The following is a 20,188-nucleotide window of genomic DNA, read 5'->3' as shown; positions in this document are numbered from 1 at the left end:
GTGCCGTGATGATTGACCAATCCTGCAGTTCAGTAACCTGATGGTTGACCAATTGGTGTGTGGGGGGGGCGGGACTACTCATTCTCAGCTCAGGGATGCAGCAGCCATTATACACCAGCCAGGCCTCAATGCTAAAAATATGGTCATCCAGGTCAGTATCTTATTTTTTTTCAATAAGATTTACCAAACATGTTTTATAAGTACTTTAACTTTCATCTTTGAAGGTATTAAAAGCTAGAAATGTTTAGGTTAAAAAACACTCGAAAATACCCCAGCCCCGGGGCCTAGGCTTCTCCAACTGCCGACAGCCCAAATCCAGTCCCAGGCTCCCGGCCCACACATCGACCAGGCCCAAAAAAGCCCTGCAACGCGGGGCTCCCCTGCTATATATATATATAAATGACTTGATATTGGAATACAGAGTAGAATTTCTAAATTTGCCGATGACACTTGTTGTGTATGTAATATGTGTGCTACTTTGAACCTATGGACAGGACTGCACTACTTGTAGGGCGTAGTGATACGCAGTACCACTCCTGGCCATAGGGGTATAAATAGTACTGTGGGTACTGATCTCCCCTCAGTTCCCGCCTGTGGGCATGAAGTAAAGACCTACGTGCAGTAAAGACCTGTTTGAGTTATACGTTTAAGTCTTTGTGTTAATTGTTCAATACAATACACATACTTAACACTGGCGACGAGTCAGGTTCTTACCCTGCGGCAGTTGAAGAGAGGTTTCAAACCTCACCACCCCACTAGAAGCGACAGGCTTAGGACTCTGAAGCCTCCATCAGCGACTGAGCACTGGAGTGCAGCAGCCATCCTGACAGCTTCCAGCGACTGACAGAAGTCTTTCTGCAGTTTCCTTGTTCAACCTAGGTGGTGGGGTAAGCCGTGCAGCGTTGGCTGCAAAGACAGGGCTGGGGAAGTCGGAGCAGATAAGGGCCATCGATCGCGATCGGAGATAAGGCCGGGCCGCCTTCAAGTGCGAGGCGCAGCGCGGGCCAGCGATCGGGACCAAAGATAAGGGCCGCACTCGGACTGAAAGGCGCGGCGGCTGCAGAAGCTCAAGGTGCGAGAGCCGCGGTGCACAGCGCGGGCTATCGATCGCACAGAAGATAAGGGCCGAGAGCCGCTTCGGTCGGGAGCCACTTCGCGATCCAGTGATCGCATCCGCTGATAAGGGCCGCACTCGGGCGATCGCGGCGAAGATAAGGGCCGCACTCGGGGGCTGAAGGGAGACGGCGTCGGGGGACGGGTGAAGACCGCCAAGCGCGGGAAAACCGCCATTTTGTGGGCGGAGGACGACGGCAAGAGCGGGAAGCCGCCATCTTTGATAACAAGTAAAGAAAATAAAATCTGAGAAATTGCAAATCTACAATGCCTAAACACGGGAATATTAGCACCTTTGATAGTGACCTCGAAGATTGGGCCATATATGTTGAAAGAGTAAAAAATTATTGTAAGGCCAATAAAATTCGTGACCAAGATAAAGCTCTAACATTATTAAATTTAATGGGTGCGAAGACATACGGGCAATTGAAACACCTGTTATCACCAGATGAACCGGCGGATAAGACGTTCGATGAGATTGTTACTGTCCTGAAAGATCATCTAAACCCCACGCCGCTGATGCTAGCGGAACGATTTAAATTTTACGACAGAAGGCAGCTACAGCATGAAAGCAATGCTGAATATTTGCTGGAATTGCGTAAATTAGCGAAATATTGCCAGTTTGGAACGGGACTGACAGATGCACTACGAGACAAATTTGTGTGTGGTTTATTTAAACAGGATACACAAAAGCGACTGCTCGAGGAGAATGAGCTGACGCTTGAGAAGGCGGTCACTATGGCAGCAGCACACGAAGCCGCAGCGAGAGGCACGGCAGTAATGCAGCTACGGTCACCGGAGCTCAGTGCACACAAATTGGGTGAGAGTTCTGGCAAATGTTATCGTTGTGGAAAGACAACGCATGATCAGAACCAGTGTTGGTTTAAAAACCAAGAATGTAGAACTTGTGGTAGGCTTGGACACATAGCTAGAGTATGCAGGTCAGGGAAGAAGACCAGCAACAAGAAGTCACCGCAAGGAAAATACGCAAAAGTACACAAGGTGGCCGAACAGGAGTCCGATTCAGACGCTAGCAGTAATGAACTGGCTGGCTTAAGCAGTATTGAACTGGCTAGCTTAAGGGTACTCAACGTTGGTAAGGGTGCAGACCTCCAGACAATTTGGGTTACTCTTCAGATAGAAGGAGTCCAAGTAAAACTGGAATTGGACACTGGATCGGCATTGACGGTCATAAATAAGAAAGATTATGGAAGGTTATTCCAACATATTCCCCTACAGGATACGGAGCTCATATTGAAAACATACACGGGGCAAAGAGTGTACCCCATCGGGAAAATTGAGGTCACAGTGGTCCACAAGGGCGAAGAAAGTCAAATAATGGACTTATATGTGCTATCTGAAGGAGGTCCTCCACTACTAGGACGGGAGTGGATTAGGAAAATGAATATCGACTGGCATTTCCTACAAACAATAACGAGTGAGAACTCGGTGAACATAATCAACCCAGACTCTGGAACTGATGATGGTAAGACCAACCCGTGTGCAAAAGACAAAGTTTCAGCACAGAATTCCACTGAGATAGAGAATTCTGAGTCTGTCCAGTCTACTGACATGCACATTTCTGAGGGACACCGGGCTCGAACTCAACTCCATTTCAAACTGCAACAGCAATTAGAACAAATGATTTGCCGTTTTGAGCAAGAGATGAATGCGACGAAAGAGTTCTTTGATATAGAGTGGGAACATCTGGAAAGACAACAGAAGCAGCTGCTGGAGCAAATGGAGCAGGAGCACACAAAACGTCTGATGTCAGAGGAGTTAACGGTCAGCCAACTCCTGCATATGCTGAAGGACAGGACTCTGAAATGGGAAAAACTTGAACACGAACTTCAATATTCAAACGAAAGGGGTTCGGAGCTCTCAAAGGTTATTGGAAGAGCTGAGGTGGCAACACAGACTGAGATGACTGCAACAGAGCAGCCCTTGGATGCCAAAAGTACGCTGACTCACGTCAACGTAGAACAACAGACCGCTGAAACAGCTGCTCCGGTAGAGGGGTTGAATAGTCCGATCAATCAATCTCCAAAAGAAGTTGAAGTAGTAAAATCTCAAATGAGGTCATTAGTAAACGACTTGCTGAAAGCCCACAAAAAGCTGGATGAAGAGGTACGCATGAAGAAGTCTCTTCAGGAAAGATGTCTGGACTTGGAACAAAAGCTGGCTAACGCCCAGCTGGGTATGGAGGAAATAGAAGACCCTCTCGCTGGCCTAGATCAGGATGACACCGAATATTACTATGTCCTGTCCTGCCCAACTTGTAACTTCGACTCCCACCATACAGAAATCATGGAGGAGCACCGAAAGTCTACGGAACATCGGGAGAAGGTGGCTCTACTACGGAAAAAGGAGGAAGAGAAGGAAGAACTGCGCATGCAGCTGGCAGTGGAGCCCAGAGAGTCTCCAAGAAGCAGAAAAGGAAAAGTCGAAACAGAAGATGACCCATCTGAACGATTATTACCTCTACCAGATCACACACACGTGGTCCCTCCGAACGGAGCCAATTCAGTTCGGAAGTTCAAACTGTTAAATCCATGGAAGGACTATTGAATGAGTCACTCCAGCAACGTGAACCGACTACACCACAGAGATTGAATCTGTGAACTGTTTTCCGCAGAGACTGAATCTGTGATCTGTTTTGACATGAAGTTATCTATGTATCTATGTTATTTTGTTATGTAAACCTGAAGTTATATATGTATATATGTTATTACGTTATGTTAAATGGGGAGATGACTGTAAAGCTAAGAAGGGAGGAATGTTGTGTATGTAATATGTGTGCTACTTTGAACCTATGGACAGGACTGCACTACTTGTAGGGCGTAGTGATACGCAGTACCACTCCTGGCCATAGGGGTATAAATAGTACTGTGGGTACTGATCTCCCCTCAGTTCCCGCCTGTGGGCATGAAGTAAAGACCTACGTGCAGTCCCTACCTCCAACCAGTAAAGACCTGTTTGAGTTATACGTTTAAGTCTTTGTGTTAATTGTTCAATACAATACACATACTTAACAACACTAAACTCGGGGGTGTGGCAAACAGTGAGGATGATACCAATCAACTGCAACAAGATATAGAAAGGCTAGCAGAATGGGCAAACAAGTGGCAGATGGAATTTAATACAGAGAAGTGTGAGGTGGTGCATTTTGGCAGAAGGAACAGAGAGAGGCAATATACATTTAATGGCACAGCTTTAAAGAGTGTGCAGGGACAGAGGGATCTGGGTGTTAATGTGCATAGGTCCCTGAAGGTGGCAGGACATATTGAGAGAGTGGTTGGCAAAGCATATGGGCTTCATAAATAGAGGTATTGAGTACAAAAGTAGAGAGGTTATGCTGAACCTTTATAAAGCGCTGGTTAGGCCACAACTGGAGTATTGCGTCCAGTTCTGGTCACCACACTTTAGGAAGGATGTGAAGGCCCTTGAGAGGGTGCAGAGGAGATTTACCAGAATCGTTCTGGGGATGGGGGAATCTTAGCTACAAGGACAGGTTGGAGAAGCTGGATTTGTTTTCATTGGAGCAAAGGAGGTGGAGGGGTGATTTGATAGAGGTGTACAAGATTATGACGGTTTTGGATAGGCTAGACAGGGAAAGGCTGTTCCCACTAGTTGATGGTACAAGGACTAGGGGACACAGATTTAAGGTTTTGGGCAAGAGATACAGGGGGGAGTGAGGAAAAACTTTTTTACGCAGCGAGTGGTGATGACCTGGAACTCGCTGCCGATGGAAGTAGTGGAAGCAGAGACATTCAATGTTTTCAAGGGGAGACTGGATAGGCACTTGAGGGAAATAAACTTGCAGGGCTACGGGGATAGAGCGGGGGAATGGGACTGACTGGATTGCTCTACAGAGAGCCGGCGCAGACTCGATGGGCCAAATGACCTCCTTCTGTGCCGTTATGACTATGGGGGAAAAATTCAGTATCGCCCCGTTTGGGGCGTGACTATCGGCCGTGCGCAAAGTTTAACGCCTGCCGCTAATTATCACCTCCGACTGCAAACTTGGCTTCTATCGTCCCTGGAGGTGATTGGAGGGCTAAATCAGGCGCTTCACACCTGTCTTAAGGTGCAAAGGCCGAGGAGCGAGGTGCTACCTCAGCGCGTTGGCGAAGCTCATGTGATGTCAGTCAGCAATTGAACACAGACACAATGGCGCCGGCCAGTTCTTAAAGGGGAGGAGTGATCTTGCTCTCCATCTACATCCTGCTCATTGCAGCCTTAAATCTCGGCCTAGAGAGACCTGTACATCAAATCTGCTGGAAAGAACAATGGAGACACCCAGGGAAAGAGCTCAGAGTGCAGCCCCCAGTCTCTTCCACATCGATACAAGGAAGGGCAAATCAAAATAAACCTGCAAAGTGCTGCTCAGTACCCAAAACTCCTTCACACAGCGTTGAATCTCTCCAGAAGTCTCTCTCTCTCTCTCAGAATGTGTGGTGCAAAAATGTCACCAACAAAAAAAGGCAGGAAGGGGTCGCCTTTAATTAGCGCTCCCTCAGTCCCTTCCTGACTGCAAAACGCTCCCCTCAACCTATCGTTGCTAGCGGCAGGTGGTAAGGCAGCGGCCGCCACTCAATATCCGGTCCTGGGCACTACCGGGGCGTTGCACACTCGACTGACGTCATGATCTGCCGGCGCAGGAGATCGTGGCGGTAGTGTTTAGCGCCGTCGCAAAATGTCTAGTTAATTTCGTGAGCGGCGCAAACAGCGCCACACACGCGCGCTAGTTGCTTTGCGCCCCATTAGCCCCCTATGACTCTAGTAGATGTGCATCTTTCTGAAGCTGTTACAAACTATTATAAAGTACCTACAGCACAGAAACAGGCCATTCGTCCCACCAAGTCCATGCCGGTGTTTATGTTCCACACGAGCCTCCTCCTACCCCTTTTCATCTCACCCCGCCAACATAGCCTTCTATTCCGTTCTCCCCCATGTGTTTAATCCAGCTTCCCCTTAAATGCATCTGTGTGATTAGTCTCAACCACTCCCTGTGGTAGCGAGTTCCACACTCTCACCACTCTGAGTGAAGAAGTTTCTCCTGAATTTCCTATTGGGTTCATTAGTGACTATCTTATCCTGATGGCCCCTAATTCTGGTCTCGCCTACAAGTGGAAACATCTTCTCTATGTTTACCCTATCAAACCCTTTCATAATCTTAAAAACCTCTATCAGGTCACCCCTCAGCCTTCTCTTTTCTAAAGAAAGACCCAGCCTGTTCAATCTTTCCCGATAGATATAAACTCTCAGTTCTGGTATCATAGTAGCAATCATTTTTGCAGCTTCCCCAGTGTCTCTAAATCCATTTTAAAATATGGAGACCAGAGCTTTTCACAGCACTCCAAGTGTGGTCGAACCAAGGGTTTATATAAGTTTAACATAACTTCTCTGCTTTTCCATTCTATCCCTCTAGAAATGAACCCATGCTGTTGTTGTGGCATGGCTCAGGGGCATCTCCAATGACCAAATGGTCATTCACCGTGGCCCAGGGATGACGCCAGTGACCAGATGGCCATTCACCATGGCTCAGGGATGACTCCAGTGACCAGATGGCCATTCACCGCGCCCCAGGGATGACTCCAGTGACCAGATGGCCATTCACCACAGCCAAATTCTGAGCTGATCATCAAAGCACTTCATAAACATCACCTCACCAGCCCCAGTGCAGACATTAGCCCTCTCAGCGACACAAAGCCTTCATTTGAAACAACACGCTTGCTAGGATTTTTTATGAAACTGAAAGAATTGAATTGTTCTATTTGGATGTTCTTCCTGCTGCCCGTGCGTCATTAACATTATCTACAGTTTCTGCCTGGCTGAGGTGTGTTGAGCAGGGTATAAGCGGGAGTTTCCATATGGCATCCCTCTCTCTCACACATACAGAACTTGACTGTATATCCCCAGCTTCCAAAGCTCAGGTGAAGTTTACAACTCTGGGACTGAAGCAAAACTCGAAGCAGGCCCCAGATAATCAGCTTTTTGTGAAGAAAACGTCACGTTTGGATTTCTAATATTAAATGATTACATTTATGCAGAATTTTCAAGTTTTCCTGTGGATTAAACATCTTGCGTGTTTGTTATGTGAGAATTTTTATTTTTTGGACTATTTATAGAATGATACAGCACAGAAGCCATTCAGCCCACTGTGCCTGTTCAGGCTCTTTGAAAGAGAGTCCCATAGCCTTGCAAATTTTTCCCCTTCAAGTATTTATCCAGTTCCCTTTTGAAAGTTACTATTGAATCTGCCCTTCCAGGCAGCGCATTCCACATCACAACTCGCTGCATGAAAAAATGATCTTAAATCTGTGTCCTGTGGTTAATGTGCTGTGTGATTCAATGAAATGGGCATGGAGCTGGAAGGCAATGATATATTCAAGGACTTTGGAGAGGAAAGGCAAGTTTTGAATAGGGCAATAATTAGAAAGGAAAGAGGGGTCTAGATGGGTTTTTTTAAGGATAGATGTGATGACCACTGTTGAGTTGGTGCTTGAGGATAGGGAACTATTGGTTTATAAACTGTATGTTTTAACCTGTGTGCAGCCGCTTAGCTTAGCAAACAAGATGGTGGCTGAAAGAAATTGGGGGAAAAATGAGCCCGATTTGATTGGCTCATTTTGCTGCTGTTGCTGGTCCATGATTGGTAGTTTTCAAAAACATCTCCAGCATTGTTGCATGGGTTGGTGGTTCCTGATTGGTGTTGTTTCCTACATGGCTATACTTGAGTAAATCATACGGGCAGTTATTGGACCAATCAGCTGCGAGTGCAACAGACACTTCTCCTGTAGGACACTTTAAATGTGACGCACTGGCCCACACACTCCAGTTACATGTTGCACACCAAGGACACATAATTATAGAACTGTTTTTATAGTGCTCTGATCACAACACACAGTACAGTTCATGCATAAGCTAGTTGGAAGTCAAACAATTGAGAAGTGTATAAAATATAGGGGCTGATAGTGGCTCAGTGAGTGAATGCGCTGCCTAGTCTGGCATTGAACCACAGGTTTAATTCCCGCCTGGCCCATGTTCAACACAATCCAGGATGATCCCAGCTTCACATACCGCCTTGCCTAGTACTGAGCCAAACAAACTTCCAGAAAGTTTGATTCCCCATGAGCTCTGTACTGGATGATGTGAACTAATGGGACAGAGGTGGGGAAAAGTCAGCTGTATAATTACAAGCCCATGTCTGCACTACACTGGAAACGTAGGTCAGTCACATGTACAACCAGTCAGGGATCCCAGCCCTGACTGCTGTCATGTGTGGACACTGAATAAAGACCAGTTGGGACAATGACCACAATAGTTAACAGCCTACCAGCACTCACTGTCTATACTGATGTATAAAGAACAGTCGCTTGGGTGAGCTGATGGAAACCTGCCAGCCCCCAAGGAACTGTACACCAAGAGTCAGCGCCTTTAGGAAGAAAAACATAGAAAAATAGGAGCAGGAGTAGGCCATTCAATATGATCATGGCTGATCCTCTATCTCAATACCATATTCCTGCTCTCTCCCCATCTCCTACCTCCTTCTTAAATATATTCAGTGACTTGGCCTCCACAGCCTTCTGTGGTAGAGAATTCCACAGGTTCACCACTCTCTGAGTGAAGAAATTTCTCCTCATCTCAGTCATAAATGTCCTACCCCGTATCCTGAGACTGTGACCCCTCGTTCTAGACCCCCCAGCCAGGGGAAACATCCTCCCTGCATCCAGTCTGTCTAGCCCTGTCAGAATTTTATACGTTTAAATTCTAGTGAATACAGGCCTAGTCGATCCAATCTCTCCTCATAAGACAGTCCTGCCATCCCAGGAATCAGTCTGGTGAACCTTTGTTGCACTCCCTCTGTGGCAAGTATATCCTTTCTTGGGTAAGGAGACCAAAACTGCACACAATACTCCAGGTGTGGTCTCACCAAGGCCCTGTATAACTGTAGTAAGACATCCTTGCTCCTGTACTCAAATCCACCTGCAATGAAGGCCAACATACCATTTGCCTTCCTAACTGCTTCCTGCACCTGCATGTTTGCTTTCAGTGACTGGTGCACAAGGACACCCAGGTCCCTTTGTACATCAGCATTTCTCAATCTATCACCATTTAAATAATACTCTGCCTTTCTGTTTTTCCTACCGAAGAGGATAACTTCACATTTATTCATGTTATACTGCATCTGCCATGTATTTACCCACTCACTCAACTTGTCTAAATCGCCTTGAAGCCTCTTTTCATCCTTCTCACAACTCACAATCCCACCTAGTTTCGTGTCGTCAGCAAACTTGGAAATATTACATTTGGTTCCCTCATCCAAATCATTGATATATATTGTGAATAGCTGGGACCAAGCACTGATCCCTGCGGTACCCCACTAGCCACCACCTGCCACCCCAAAAAAGACCCATTTATTCCTACTCTGTTTCCTGTCTGTTAACCAATTTTTAATCCATGCCAGTATATTACCCCCAATCCCATCTGCTTTAATTTTGCACACTAACCTCTTATGTGGGACTTTATCAAAGGCCTTCTGAAAATTCAAATACACCACATCCACTGGTTTTCCCTTGTCTATTCTACCAGTTACATCCTCAAAAAACTCCCGTAGGTTTGTCAAACACGATTTCCCTTTCATAAATCCATGTTGACTTTGTCTAATCCCATTGATATTTTCTAAGTGCCCTGTTATCACATCCTTTATAATAGACTCCAGCATTTTCCCTACTACTAATGTTCGGCTAAACGGTCTGTAGTTCCCTGTTTTCTCTCTCCCTCCTTTTTTAAATAGTGGAGTTACATTTGCCACCCTCCAATCTGCAGGAACTGTTCCATAATCTATAGAAGTTTGGAAGATGACAACCAATGCATCCACTATTTCCATGGCTACCTTTTTTAGTACTCTGGGATGCAGATTATCAGGCCCTGGGGATTTATCAGCTTTCAGTCCCATTAATTTCTCCAGCACTATTTATTTACTAATACTAATTTCCTTTAATTCCTCATTCTTACTAGACCCTTGGTTCCCTAGCATTTCTGGGAAGTTATTTGTGTCCTCTTCCGTGAAGACAGAACTAAAGTATTTGTTTAATTGCTCTGCCATTTCCTTGTTCCCCATTATAAATTCTCCCGTTTCTGACTGTAATGGACCTAAATTTGTCTTCACTAATCTTTTTCTTTTTACGTACTTGTAGAAGCTTTTACAATCCGCTTTTATGTTCCTTGCAAGTTTACTCTCATACTCTATTTTTCCCCTCTTAATCAATCTCTTGGTCCTTTTTTGCTGAATTCTAAACTGCTCCCAATCCTCAGGCTTGCTACTTTTTCTGGCAACTTTATATGACTCCTCTTTGGATCTAATACTATCCTTAATTTCTTTTGTTAGCCATGGTTGGGCCGCATTTCCTTTTGTGTTTTTGCGCCAGAAAGGAATGTATAACTGTTACAATTCATGCATTCGTTCCTTAAATGTTAGCCATTGCCTATCCACCGTCATGCCTTTTAATGAAGCTCCCCAATCTATCATAGCCAACTCACTCCTCATACCTTCACAGTTTCCTTTGTTTAAATTTAAGACCCTAGTTTCGGATTGGACTACTTCACTTTCCATCTTAATGAAGAATTCTATCATGTTATGGTCACTCTTCCCTAAACGACCCCGCACAACAAGATTATTCATTAACCCCTTTTCATTGCACAATACCCAATCTAGGATAGCGCATTCCGTAGTTGGCTCCTCAACGTACTAGTCTAAAAAACCATCTCGTACACACTCCAGGAATTCATCCTTCACAGTATTATTGCTAATTTGGTTTGGCCAGTCTATATGTAGATTAAAGTCACCCATGATTACTGTAGTAGAAGGGAAGAAAACTGGGGTCACAGGGAGCTGGTGGGGTTCACCTGCAGGGTGAAGAAGCTGTGCATCTTCAGGCTGACCACACACCCACACACAACAACAAATGGAGAGACATGTTCTCACCCCTCCATGGTGGCATTGGCTGTACGCTATCCCTCATGTATAACCACAATCACATATCTTACCCATCTTGGCCTCCACTGCCTGTATTTTCAGCTCCATTTCCGCTCGAGTCTTTTCACTTTTCTGTAATTTTTGCAGCAAGCTCCCCACGTCCACCATTGCACCATTATACACGATCAGGTTGCTGCTTTCTGCCCCGTCGCTGGATTCTGGTTTCACTGTTAAACTAGGCAACAAGAGTTTGTTTCCTAAAACAAATACATAAAAAGGCATGTCATCTCTGGAACCTGGATTCAAATTTTGCCCATAATCATGGGTTGGAAGACTCTGCTTGCTGTAATGGTCCTATGGGAAATGAGTTTGGGTAGTCTCAAACGCAGCAACTGCCCTGTTTGATGAGACAGTGTAGAGGGAGCCTTACTCTGAATCTAACCCGTGCTGTACCTGCCCTGTGAGTGTTTGATGGGACAGTGTTGAGGGAGATTTACTCTGAATCTAACCCGTGCTGTACCTGCCCCGGGAGTGTTTGATGGGACAGTGTTGAGGGAGATTTACTCTGAATCTAACCCGTGCTGTACCTGCCCCGGGAGTGTTTGATGGGACAGTGTTGAGGGAGCATTACTCTGCATCTAACACGTGCTGGACCTGCCCTGTGAGTGTTTGATGGGACAGTGTTGAGGGAGCTTTATTCTGCATCTAACCCGTGCTGGACCTGCCCTGGGAGTGTTTGATGAGACAATCTAGAGGGAGCTTTACTCTGTATCTAACCCGTGCTGGACCTGCCCTGGGAGTGTTTGATGAGACAATCTAGGGGGAGCTTTACTCTGAAAAAGCAAATTATTTAAATGGAGTGAGACTACAAAATGCTGCGATACAAAGGGATCTGGGGGTTCTAGTAGTTAAACACAAAAAGTTAGCATGCAGGTACAGCAAGTAATTAGGAAGGCTAATGGAATGTTGGCCTTTATTGCAAGGGGTATAGAGTATAAAAGTAGGGAAAATTTGATGCAACGTTACAGGGCACTGGTGAGACCACACCTGGAGTACTGCGTACAGTTTTGGTCTCCATATTTAAGGAAGGATATACTTGCATTGGAGGCAGTGCAGAGAAGGTTCACTAGGTTGATTCCTGGGATTAAGGGGTTGATGTATGACGAAAGGTTGCGCAGGATGGATTTATACTCATTGGAGTTTAAAAGAATGAGGTGATCTTATTGAAACATAAAATTCTGAGGGGGATTGACAGGGTGGATGCTGAGAGGATGTTTCCCCTAGTGGGGGAATCGAGACCTAGGGGGCATAGTTTCAGAATAAGGTGTCGCCCATTTAAGACGGGGATGAGGAGGAATTTCTTCTCCGAGGGTCGTGAATCTTTGGAATTCTCTGCCCCAGAGAGCTGTGGAGGCGAAGTCATTGAATATATTCAAGGCGGAGATTGACCGACATTTGACCTACAAGGGAGTCAAGGGGTATGGGGAGAGAGCAGGAAAGTGGTATTGAGGCCAAGATTGGATCAGCCATGATCTTATTGAATGGCGGAGCAGGCTCGAGGGGCCGATTGGCCGACTCTTGCTCCTGTTTCTTATGTTCTTTATTCTGTATCTAACTCATGCTCTACTTGCCCTGGAAGCGTTTGATGGGACAGTGCAGAGGGAGCTTTACTCTGTATCTAACCTGTGCTGTACCTGCCCTGGACGCATTTGAAGGGACAGTGCAGAGGGAGCTTTACTCTGTATCTAACCTGTGTTGTACCTGCCCCTGGGAGTGTCTGATGGGACAGTGTAGGGGAAGCTTTACTCTGTATCTAACTCATGCTCTACTTGCCCAGGGAGTGTTTGATAGGACAGTGTAGAGGGGGCTTTACTCTGTATCTAACCCGTGCTGTACCTGCCCTGGGAGTATTTGATGGGACAGTGTAGAGGGAGCTTCACTCTGTATCTAACCCGTGCTGTACCTGATACTGGGTGCCTGAAATGCAATGTGGTCCATTTATCAGGACGAATACCTCTCACCTAGATCAGCACAACATTTACACAAAAGTGGTGAAACCATTAATCACAGAATGGGTTCTCAGGGATAAACTGGAGTTAAAGCTGCTTCAGATTATGCTTAGAGAGGTAGCAACAGAAAGTCAGTCCAGATTAAACTCGACTTCAAGCTGTACCAGTCTCGCCCAGCACCACAGACTGTGAAAACACAATTTTTGCCAAAAGCAAATATCAAACACTGGAACGTTTCAACACCTGTTCCTGGCATTCCCCATTCACAAAATGTCAGGCAAGAGCTGAACATTTCAGTCACACAACAACCTGCACCTATACAGTGTCTTTAGTGTAGAAAAATGTTCCAAGTAATTTTAGAGGTGTAGTCAGACAGAATGGGTGCCATGCCAAAGGAGAAATAGAAAGGTATAGGGGGGAATTGCACGGCCACCAATGGTGGGGCGAAGAGAATGGGGGATGCACAAGAGGCCAGAGTCAGAGGGACAGAAAGATCTGTGGAGGGTTATAGGACTGGAAGAGGTTCCAGAGATAGGGAGGGGCGAATCCATGGAGGGATTTAAATGCATGGACTGGGATGATGGGTGAACGGGACTTGGTGCGAGTTAGGATACGGGCAGCAGAGTTTTGGATGAGCTTAAGTTTATGGAGGGTGGAGCATGGGCGGCTGGCCAGGAGAGCATTGGAATAGTTGAGTCTGGAGGTAATAAAAACATGGATGAGGGTTTCAGTGGTAGATGAGCTGGGGCGGGGGTGGAGACATGTTACGGAGGTGGGAGTAGGTGGTCTTGGTAAGGGAGAGGATATGGGGTCAGAAGCTCAGCTCAGGGTCAAATAGGACGTCGAGGTTGCAAACAGTCTGGTTCAACCTCAGGCGGGGCGAGGGAAGGGAATGGTGACTAGGGAACGGAGTTTATGGCGGGGGCTTCGGTTTTTCCAATGTTTAGCTGGAAGTAATTGCGGCTCTTCCAGGATTGGATATTGGACAAGCAGTCTAACAACACAGACAGTGGAGGGGTCAAGAGAGGTGATGGTGAGGTAGAGCTGGGCGTCATCAGTGTACATGTGGATAGATGCTTAGAGGATTCCAAACATAACTGGGTGGGAAAGAGAAGCCGTTGCTGGAGATTCTCTGGCTATGATCGGACAGGTAAGAGTGGAGCCAAGTGTGGACAGTCCCACTGAACTGAAGAACGAAGGAGAGGTGTTGGAAGATTATGGTGTGGTCGACCGCATTGAAGGCTGCAGAGAGGTTGAGGAGGAATATGGAGAAAGAATAGTGCAGCATGGTCACAGAAACACAGGATGCCATTTATGACTTTGTTTAGGACTGTTTCATTGCTGTGGAAACCTGATTGAAGCGATTCAAATATAAAGTTGTGGGAAAGATGAGCACGGATTAGGGAGGCAACAGCAGAAAGGGGTCACGAAAGACTTGTGGATGGAGCAAAACTCAAATAAAACTGAAGAACGAACTTGCAGTTACATAGTGTCTTTCACAACCATAGGACGTCCCAAACCACTTCACAGCCAATCAAATATTTTTGAAATGTAGTCATAGTTAGGGAAACAGCAATGAGATGAATGAAAACAAAAAGCAAAATACTGTACTGCTGATGCTGGAAATCTGAGATTAAAACCAAAGATGCTGGGAACACTCAGCAGCATCTGTGGAGAGGGAGGTAAGGGAAACATTTCAGGTTGATGACCTTTCATCAGAACCGGAAGATGTTACCAGCACAGACATGATGGGCCGAACGGCCTCCTTCTGTGCTGCATCATTGTATGTTACAGATGAACAGTTTATGAGGAGAAACAGTGGTAGGGTAAAGGGGGTGGGGAGAAAAAAGGTCTGTGATTAGGACAGGAGACGATTGAATGACAGAAGTGATAATAATGCAAGACAAAGGAGGCATGATGCGAGAAACTAGAGATTTAAAAGTTATATCTGAGACCCAGAGGATGTGTGAATGCTTAAAGCAGAGTTAATTGGTGGGAGCGGGGGAGGGAAGCATGAAAAATCAGCAAAGCGGTCACCCAATCTGCGTTTGGTCTCCCCAGTGTAGAGGAGCCCACATTGTGAGCAGCGAATACAGTATACTAAACTGCAAGTACAACAAGTAAATCACGGTCTTGCTCGGGAAGCGTGTTTGGGGCCCTGGATGGTGGGGTGGGAGGAGATAAAAGGGTAGGTGCCGGGGGAAGAGGAGCGGTTGTTGGGGTGATTGAGGAGTGGACCAGGGTGTCGTGGAGATAACGGTCCCTTCGGAATGCTGAAAGGGGAGGGGAAGATGTGATTGGTGGTGGGATTCATGCTGGAGGTGGCAGAAATGGCAGAGGATGATCCATTGAATGTAGAGGCTGGTGGGGTGGTAGGTGAGGACAAGGGGAACCCTATTGTGGTTCTGGGAGAGGGAGGAAGGAATGAGGGCAGAAGTGCAGGAAATGGGACAGACATGGTTGAGGACCATGTCAACCACGATGAAGAAGAATCTTGATTGAGGAAAAATGAGGACATTTTGAAGCGCTGATGTGGAAGGTGGCATCGTCAGAACAGATACGAGGGAGACGAAGAAACTGGGAGAAGGGAATACAGTCCTTACAGGAAATGGGGTGGGAAGAAGTGTAATGCAGGTAGTTGTGGCCTTGTAGTGTATATTAATGGACAATCTACCCCCAGAGATGGTGTTAGAGAAGTCAAAAAAGGGAAGGGAAGAGTCCGAGATGGCTCACGTGAATGGAGGGGTGGATGTTAGAACCAAAATGAATGAAATTCTCCAGCTCAGGGAGAGAACAGGAAGCAGCACCGATAGTCATCTTTGTTCCAGTCCTACTCAGGTCCCCTTGCTGACCTCTTCTTCCGGTACACAGATAACTATGTCGGACCCGCTTCCTGTTCTTGCCCCACACTGCAGAAGGTTCCCATTTTGTAGTAAGCCCTATTAGCAGATGCTGTGCAGGACAGTCCTGGCTTCTACCACAAGGTCCTGCTGCAGGCCCTTTGGCTTCAAGCACAAATACAAGAGGCAAGAAGGTCTCTCATTGGGTGCCCACAGCTCCTAAATATGTCCTCAAACTTACCTGGAATCCTCCACTCAGAAGGGTGAACCGTGAGATCAAGAGTAATTTAGCTAATATACTGTCTACTCTGGCTAAATGCTGATCCGAGAGGGATGATGCAGACACTAACTGACTAGTAGGATCACACTGTGACAAATCCCCCCTCACCCCTCTTGTTGATGTTGTGGACCATCGTAATGTTGTCCAACCACACACATGCCAGCTTACCCAGTACTATCGTCTGATAATGCCCCGAAGATCGGTTGGGTAAAGATTATTTGGCCTATTTGATATCATCCACTCAGAATAGCAACCCTACAGTCTTCCCTCAGCTGCGTCTTTGCCTGGACCACCCGTCCTGACAACCATCTGCGTAAAGGAGTTCTTCCTGCTGTCTGTCCCAAGCTTGCTCTTCACTCTGTGACCCATAGCCCTAGCACCACCCTTCTTTACCACTCTCTCCAACACCCCTACCCAAGAACAGGGAAGAAAACAAAGGCAATCAGAAGACAGAGAAACAATCACAAGAAAGAAACAGAAAATGCTAGAAGATAAGAGGAAGAGATAGAAACAAACGAGAGGGAAAGAAAGAACAGGACAAGCACAACCGAGACAAGGAAGAGACAAACCATATCCTCCAACATGTCCACTTGTGTTAAAGTACAGAGGGTATTTTTGTGCCAATTCATCTGTAGAATTTCAATTTCATACCAGCAAATGTTTAAATTTCATCTAAATGATTTCAAGTTTTAAAAGCAGATTAAATAAACAATATTGGTGAATTAAAAACAGAAAATGCTGGAGATACTCAGCAGGTCAGGCAGCATCTGTGAAGAGAGAAACAGAGTTAACGTTTCAGGTCGATGACCTTTCGTCAGATCTGGAAAAAAGCAGGAAATGGAACAGATTTTTAAGCAAGTGTAGAGGCTGGGAAATGGGGGAGGGGTTGAAAGAACGAAAGGGAAGGTCTGTGATAGGATAGAAGGCAGAAGAGGTTAAGAGACATTAAGAGATATTCAAGGCAAAAGGAGATGGCGGTCACCTCAGTTAAGTCGGTAAGGGGGACCCCGAGCTTCCGGTCACCTGTCACTTTAATTCACTGCTCCATTCCCACTCAGACCTCACCATCCTCGGCCTCTTGCATTGTTCCACGGAAGCTCAGCGTAAGCTCGAGGAACAGCACCTCATCTTCCGATTAGGCACTTTACAGCCTTCCGGACTCAACATAGAGTTCAACAATTTCAGATCATAACCTCGGCCCCTATCATATATATATTTCTAATCCACCCTTTTTGTTTGTGCCTTCTGTTCTTCTCTCCCACATGGCAGCTGTCTTTCATTCTGCCAGCGCAAGTTACACTTCATCTAGAGCCATCCTTTGTTTCTTAACCTGTTTCATCCCCTCCCCCCTTTCCCAGCCGCTACACTTGCTTAAAAATCTGTTCTATTTCCTGCTTTTTTCCAATTCTGACAAAAGGTCATCGACCTGAATCGTTAACTCTGTTTCTCTCTTCACAGACCTGACCTGCTGAGTATCTCCAGTATTTTCTATTTTTATTTCAGATTTCCAGCATCTGCAGTATTTTCTTTTTATTTAATATCGGTGAATCCCAGGTTGACCTTTAGAATTGTATTTTTTTTTTAATTTAGAAAGGAAGGTCAAAGGCCAATACCCATAGCGCAGGTCATCAAGATTTTAAAAAGTACAAGAGATTACGTGATTAGCTGATATCTTTCTTGGGTTTAAAAGCCTGTAGATTGCAGATGAAAGGAGTGAAGGAAGTAAGGAGTGTGACAAAAATTGAGTAATTTTGTACTTAAATACAAGACCTTTCAAAAAAAGACCAAATCTCAAAACAGCTTCTGTAATTGCACGACTTCTATCTTTTGCTCTGCATGAAGTATATCAGAAAGGAGGAGCCTCACCAATACCACTAATAACTAAGATGTATGTACTGGGAGATACAATTAGCATGTACCACTGGGTTATTAAGCCACCACATTATCTGATTGGGATAGCCCCAATATAGCTAGCACTTGTCAGTGGTCACTGGCATGCCTTCATGTACGGAGCTCATTGTTCAAACAAAGTTCCTGCCTCTCCGATTGATTCCTCAAAGGCGAGGCTGTATTTCAAAATGTTTTCTAGACAATAGAATTGGATAACTTTGATTTAATTACGGTTTTGAACTTATGGTGACAGGCAAGGTAAAACGCAAGATACTGATGTAACTCCAAGAAAGACTCGAACCAATAGGGTTCGGGCAGCTACTCTCTGAGAAATCGGGTGGGATATGTGTCGGTGCAGGCTCGATGGGCTGAAATGGCCTCTATCTGCACTGTGGGGTGTGGTAAACCACTGTTTGTATTCCTGTTTGTCCTGTTTGTATTCCACTGTGTACATGCCTGGACATGCCTCGGCTGACTCCTCCCACAGGTCCTAGTATAAAGGTGACTGCTCCCCAGCCCTTTGTATCCTGGACCGGTCGACCACGCGAGGCAGACCTCCATTCTGTTGTTAATAAAAGCCTTTAGTTACTCTTCTAACTCTCAGTCTTTTATGAGTAATTGATAGCGCATCAATTTTATTAACAACATTTTTATAATGGAGAAGATCCTCACACCAGCATGCCTGGACTTAGATCATCGGGAGGCGGACTCATCCACCAAGTTTAATCACTGGCTTAAGTGTTTCGAAAAATTCCTGACCGCCTCCGAAGCAATCAAATCGGACGAGGACAAACTGGATGTCCTGACCTCCAAAGTGAACCACCGAGTGTACTCGGTCATCCAAGACGCGACCTCGTACGCAGACGCTATCAAGCTCCTCAAGGACCAGTACACGCGCCCAGTGAACGAAATGTACGCCAGGCACCTCCTGGGGAGTCGTAAACAACAACCTGGGGAATCGACCGTGGAATACCTTCAGGCACTGTCTGTGCTTGGCCGGGCCTGTGGTTGTAAGGATGTAAAGGCCGCCGTGTACACAGAGGAACTTATCCGGGACGCTTTTGTAGCGGGCCACAGATCCAATTACACCCGACAGCGACTGTTGGAGCAGAGTAACCTCGACCTCAACAAGGCCTCTGAACTCGCACTATCGTTGGATGCAGCATACCAGGGCATGGATGCCTACTCCTCTGCACCGTGGACGCCGCGGGGAATGACAGCCTGGGACACGGTAGGACCGCCTCATAGCGCCGTGCCACCCCAGCCACACCCCAACAACGGCCCAACTACCACAGCAGTGTCCCAAGGCCAGACAGCAGTGCCCCAAGGCCAGAAATGCTACTTCTGTGGCCAGGCAAAACACCCCAGAGCGCGCTGCCCGGCGAAAAACGCGATCTGCTCGGGCTGCGGGAAGAAGGGACACTACGCTAGCGTCTGCAGGGCCAAAGCCACCCCGAACCCCAGCAGCGCCGCGTGTGGGCCATGCGGGCCGCCATCTTGGACCTCCCCGGCCATGTGCGAATCACCGGTACAGCAGCCATTTTGGACGCCTCCAGCCACATGGGGATCATGGACGCCGCCATCTTGGACGACAGCCGGGACGCAGCAGGCCCCCGACGCCGCCTCATCTGATACCCGCAGCGACACACCGACCCCTACGCTGGCATCCGTTACACTGGACCAAGCGAGACCGCACCAACTGGCCAGTTCCACAATGGACATTAAGGTAAATGGTCACGATACAATCTGCCTTTTTGACTCTGGGAGCACGGAGAGCTTCATCCACCCCGACACGGTGCGGCGTTGCTCTCTCCCAGTCCTGCCTGCGCAACAGCGGATTTCTATGGCCTCCGAGTCCCAGTCGGCGGACATCGGCGGCTACTGCGTGGTGACACTCGTAGTAGGCGGGACCGTGTACGATCATTTTAAACTTCTGGTCCTGCCTGACCTCTGCGCTGCCGTCCTGCTGGGGTTAGATTTTCAGTGCCACCTTAAAAGTGTTACGATGGCGTACGGTGGACCCCTACCCCCACTCACAGTCCGCAGCCAGCAGCTTCCAAATTGCCCGCCGCGC

At 46.7% G+C, this 20,188-nt stretch overlaps 1 protein-coding gene and 1 long non-coding RNA gene across 2 annotated transcripts in view; one reads left to right on the top strand and one right to left on the bottom strand.

Moving 5' to 3' along the window:
• The first annotated feature begins 6 nt into the window (after positions 1-6).
• On the top strand, positions 7-7,206 carry LOC147113739 (uncharacterized). The gene is made up of 2 exons (XR_015079264.1): positions 7-151; positions 6,545-7,206. It is a non-coding gene; the product is annotated as an uncharacterized LOC147113739 (long non-coding RNA).
• Positions 7,207-11,122: 3,916 nt separating this feature from the next.
• ccar1 (cell division cycle and apoptosis regulator 1) overlaps positions 11,123-20,188 on the bottom strand; it is a gene marked incomplete at its 5' end in the record, with an annotated part of 309,380 nt that continues 300,314 nt past the window's right edge. Inside the window, one exon of the mRNA XM_085995051.1 lies at positions 11,123-11,352. Within this exon, the coding sequence (XP_085851177.1) occupies positions 11,138-11,352 (215 nt within the window). The remainder of the gene's footprint in view (positions 11,353-20,188) is intronic.

The sequence above is a fragment of the Somniosus microcephalus genome, chromosome 8 (genome assembly GCF_052327205.1).
Source record: "Somniosus microcephalus isolate GS21.2 chromosome 8, FLI_Smic_1.0, whole genome shotgun sequence".
Classification (NCBI taxonomy): Eukaryota; Metazoa; Chordata; class Chondrichthyes; order Squaliformes; family Somniosidae; genus Somniosus; species Somniosus microcephalus.
This window is presented reverse-complemented; position numbering and strand designations above follow the sequence as displayed.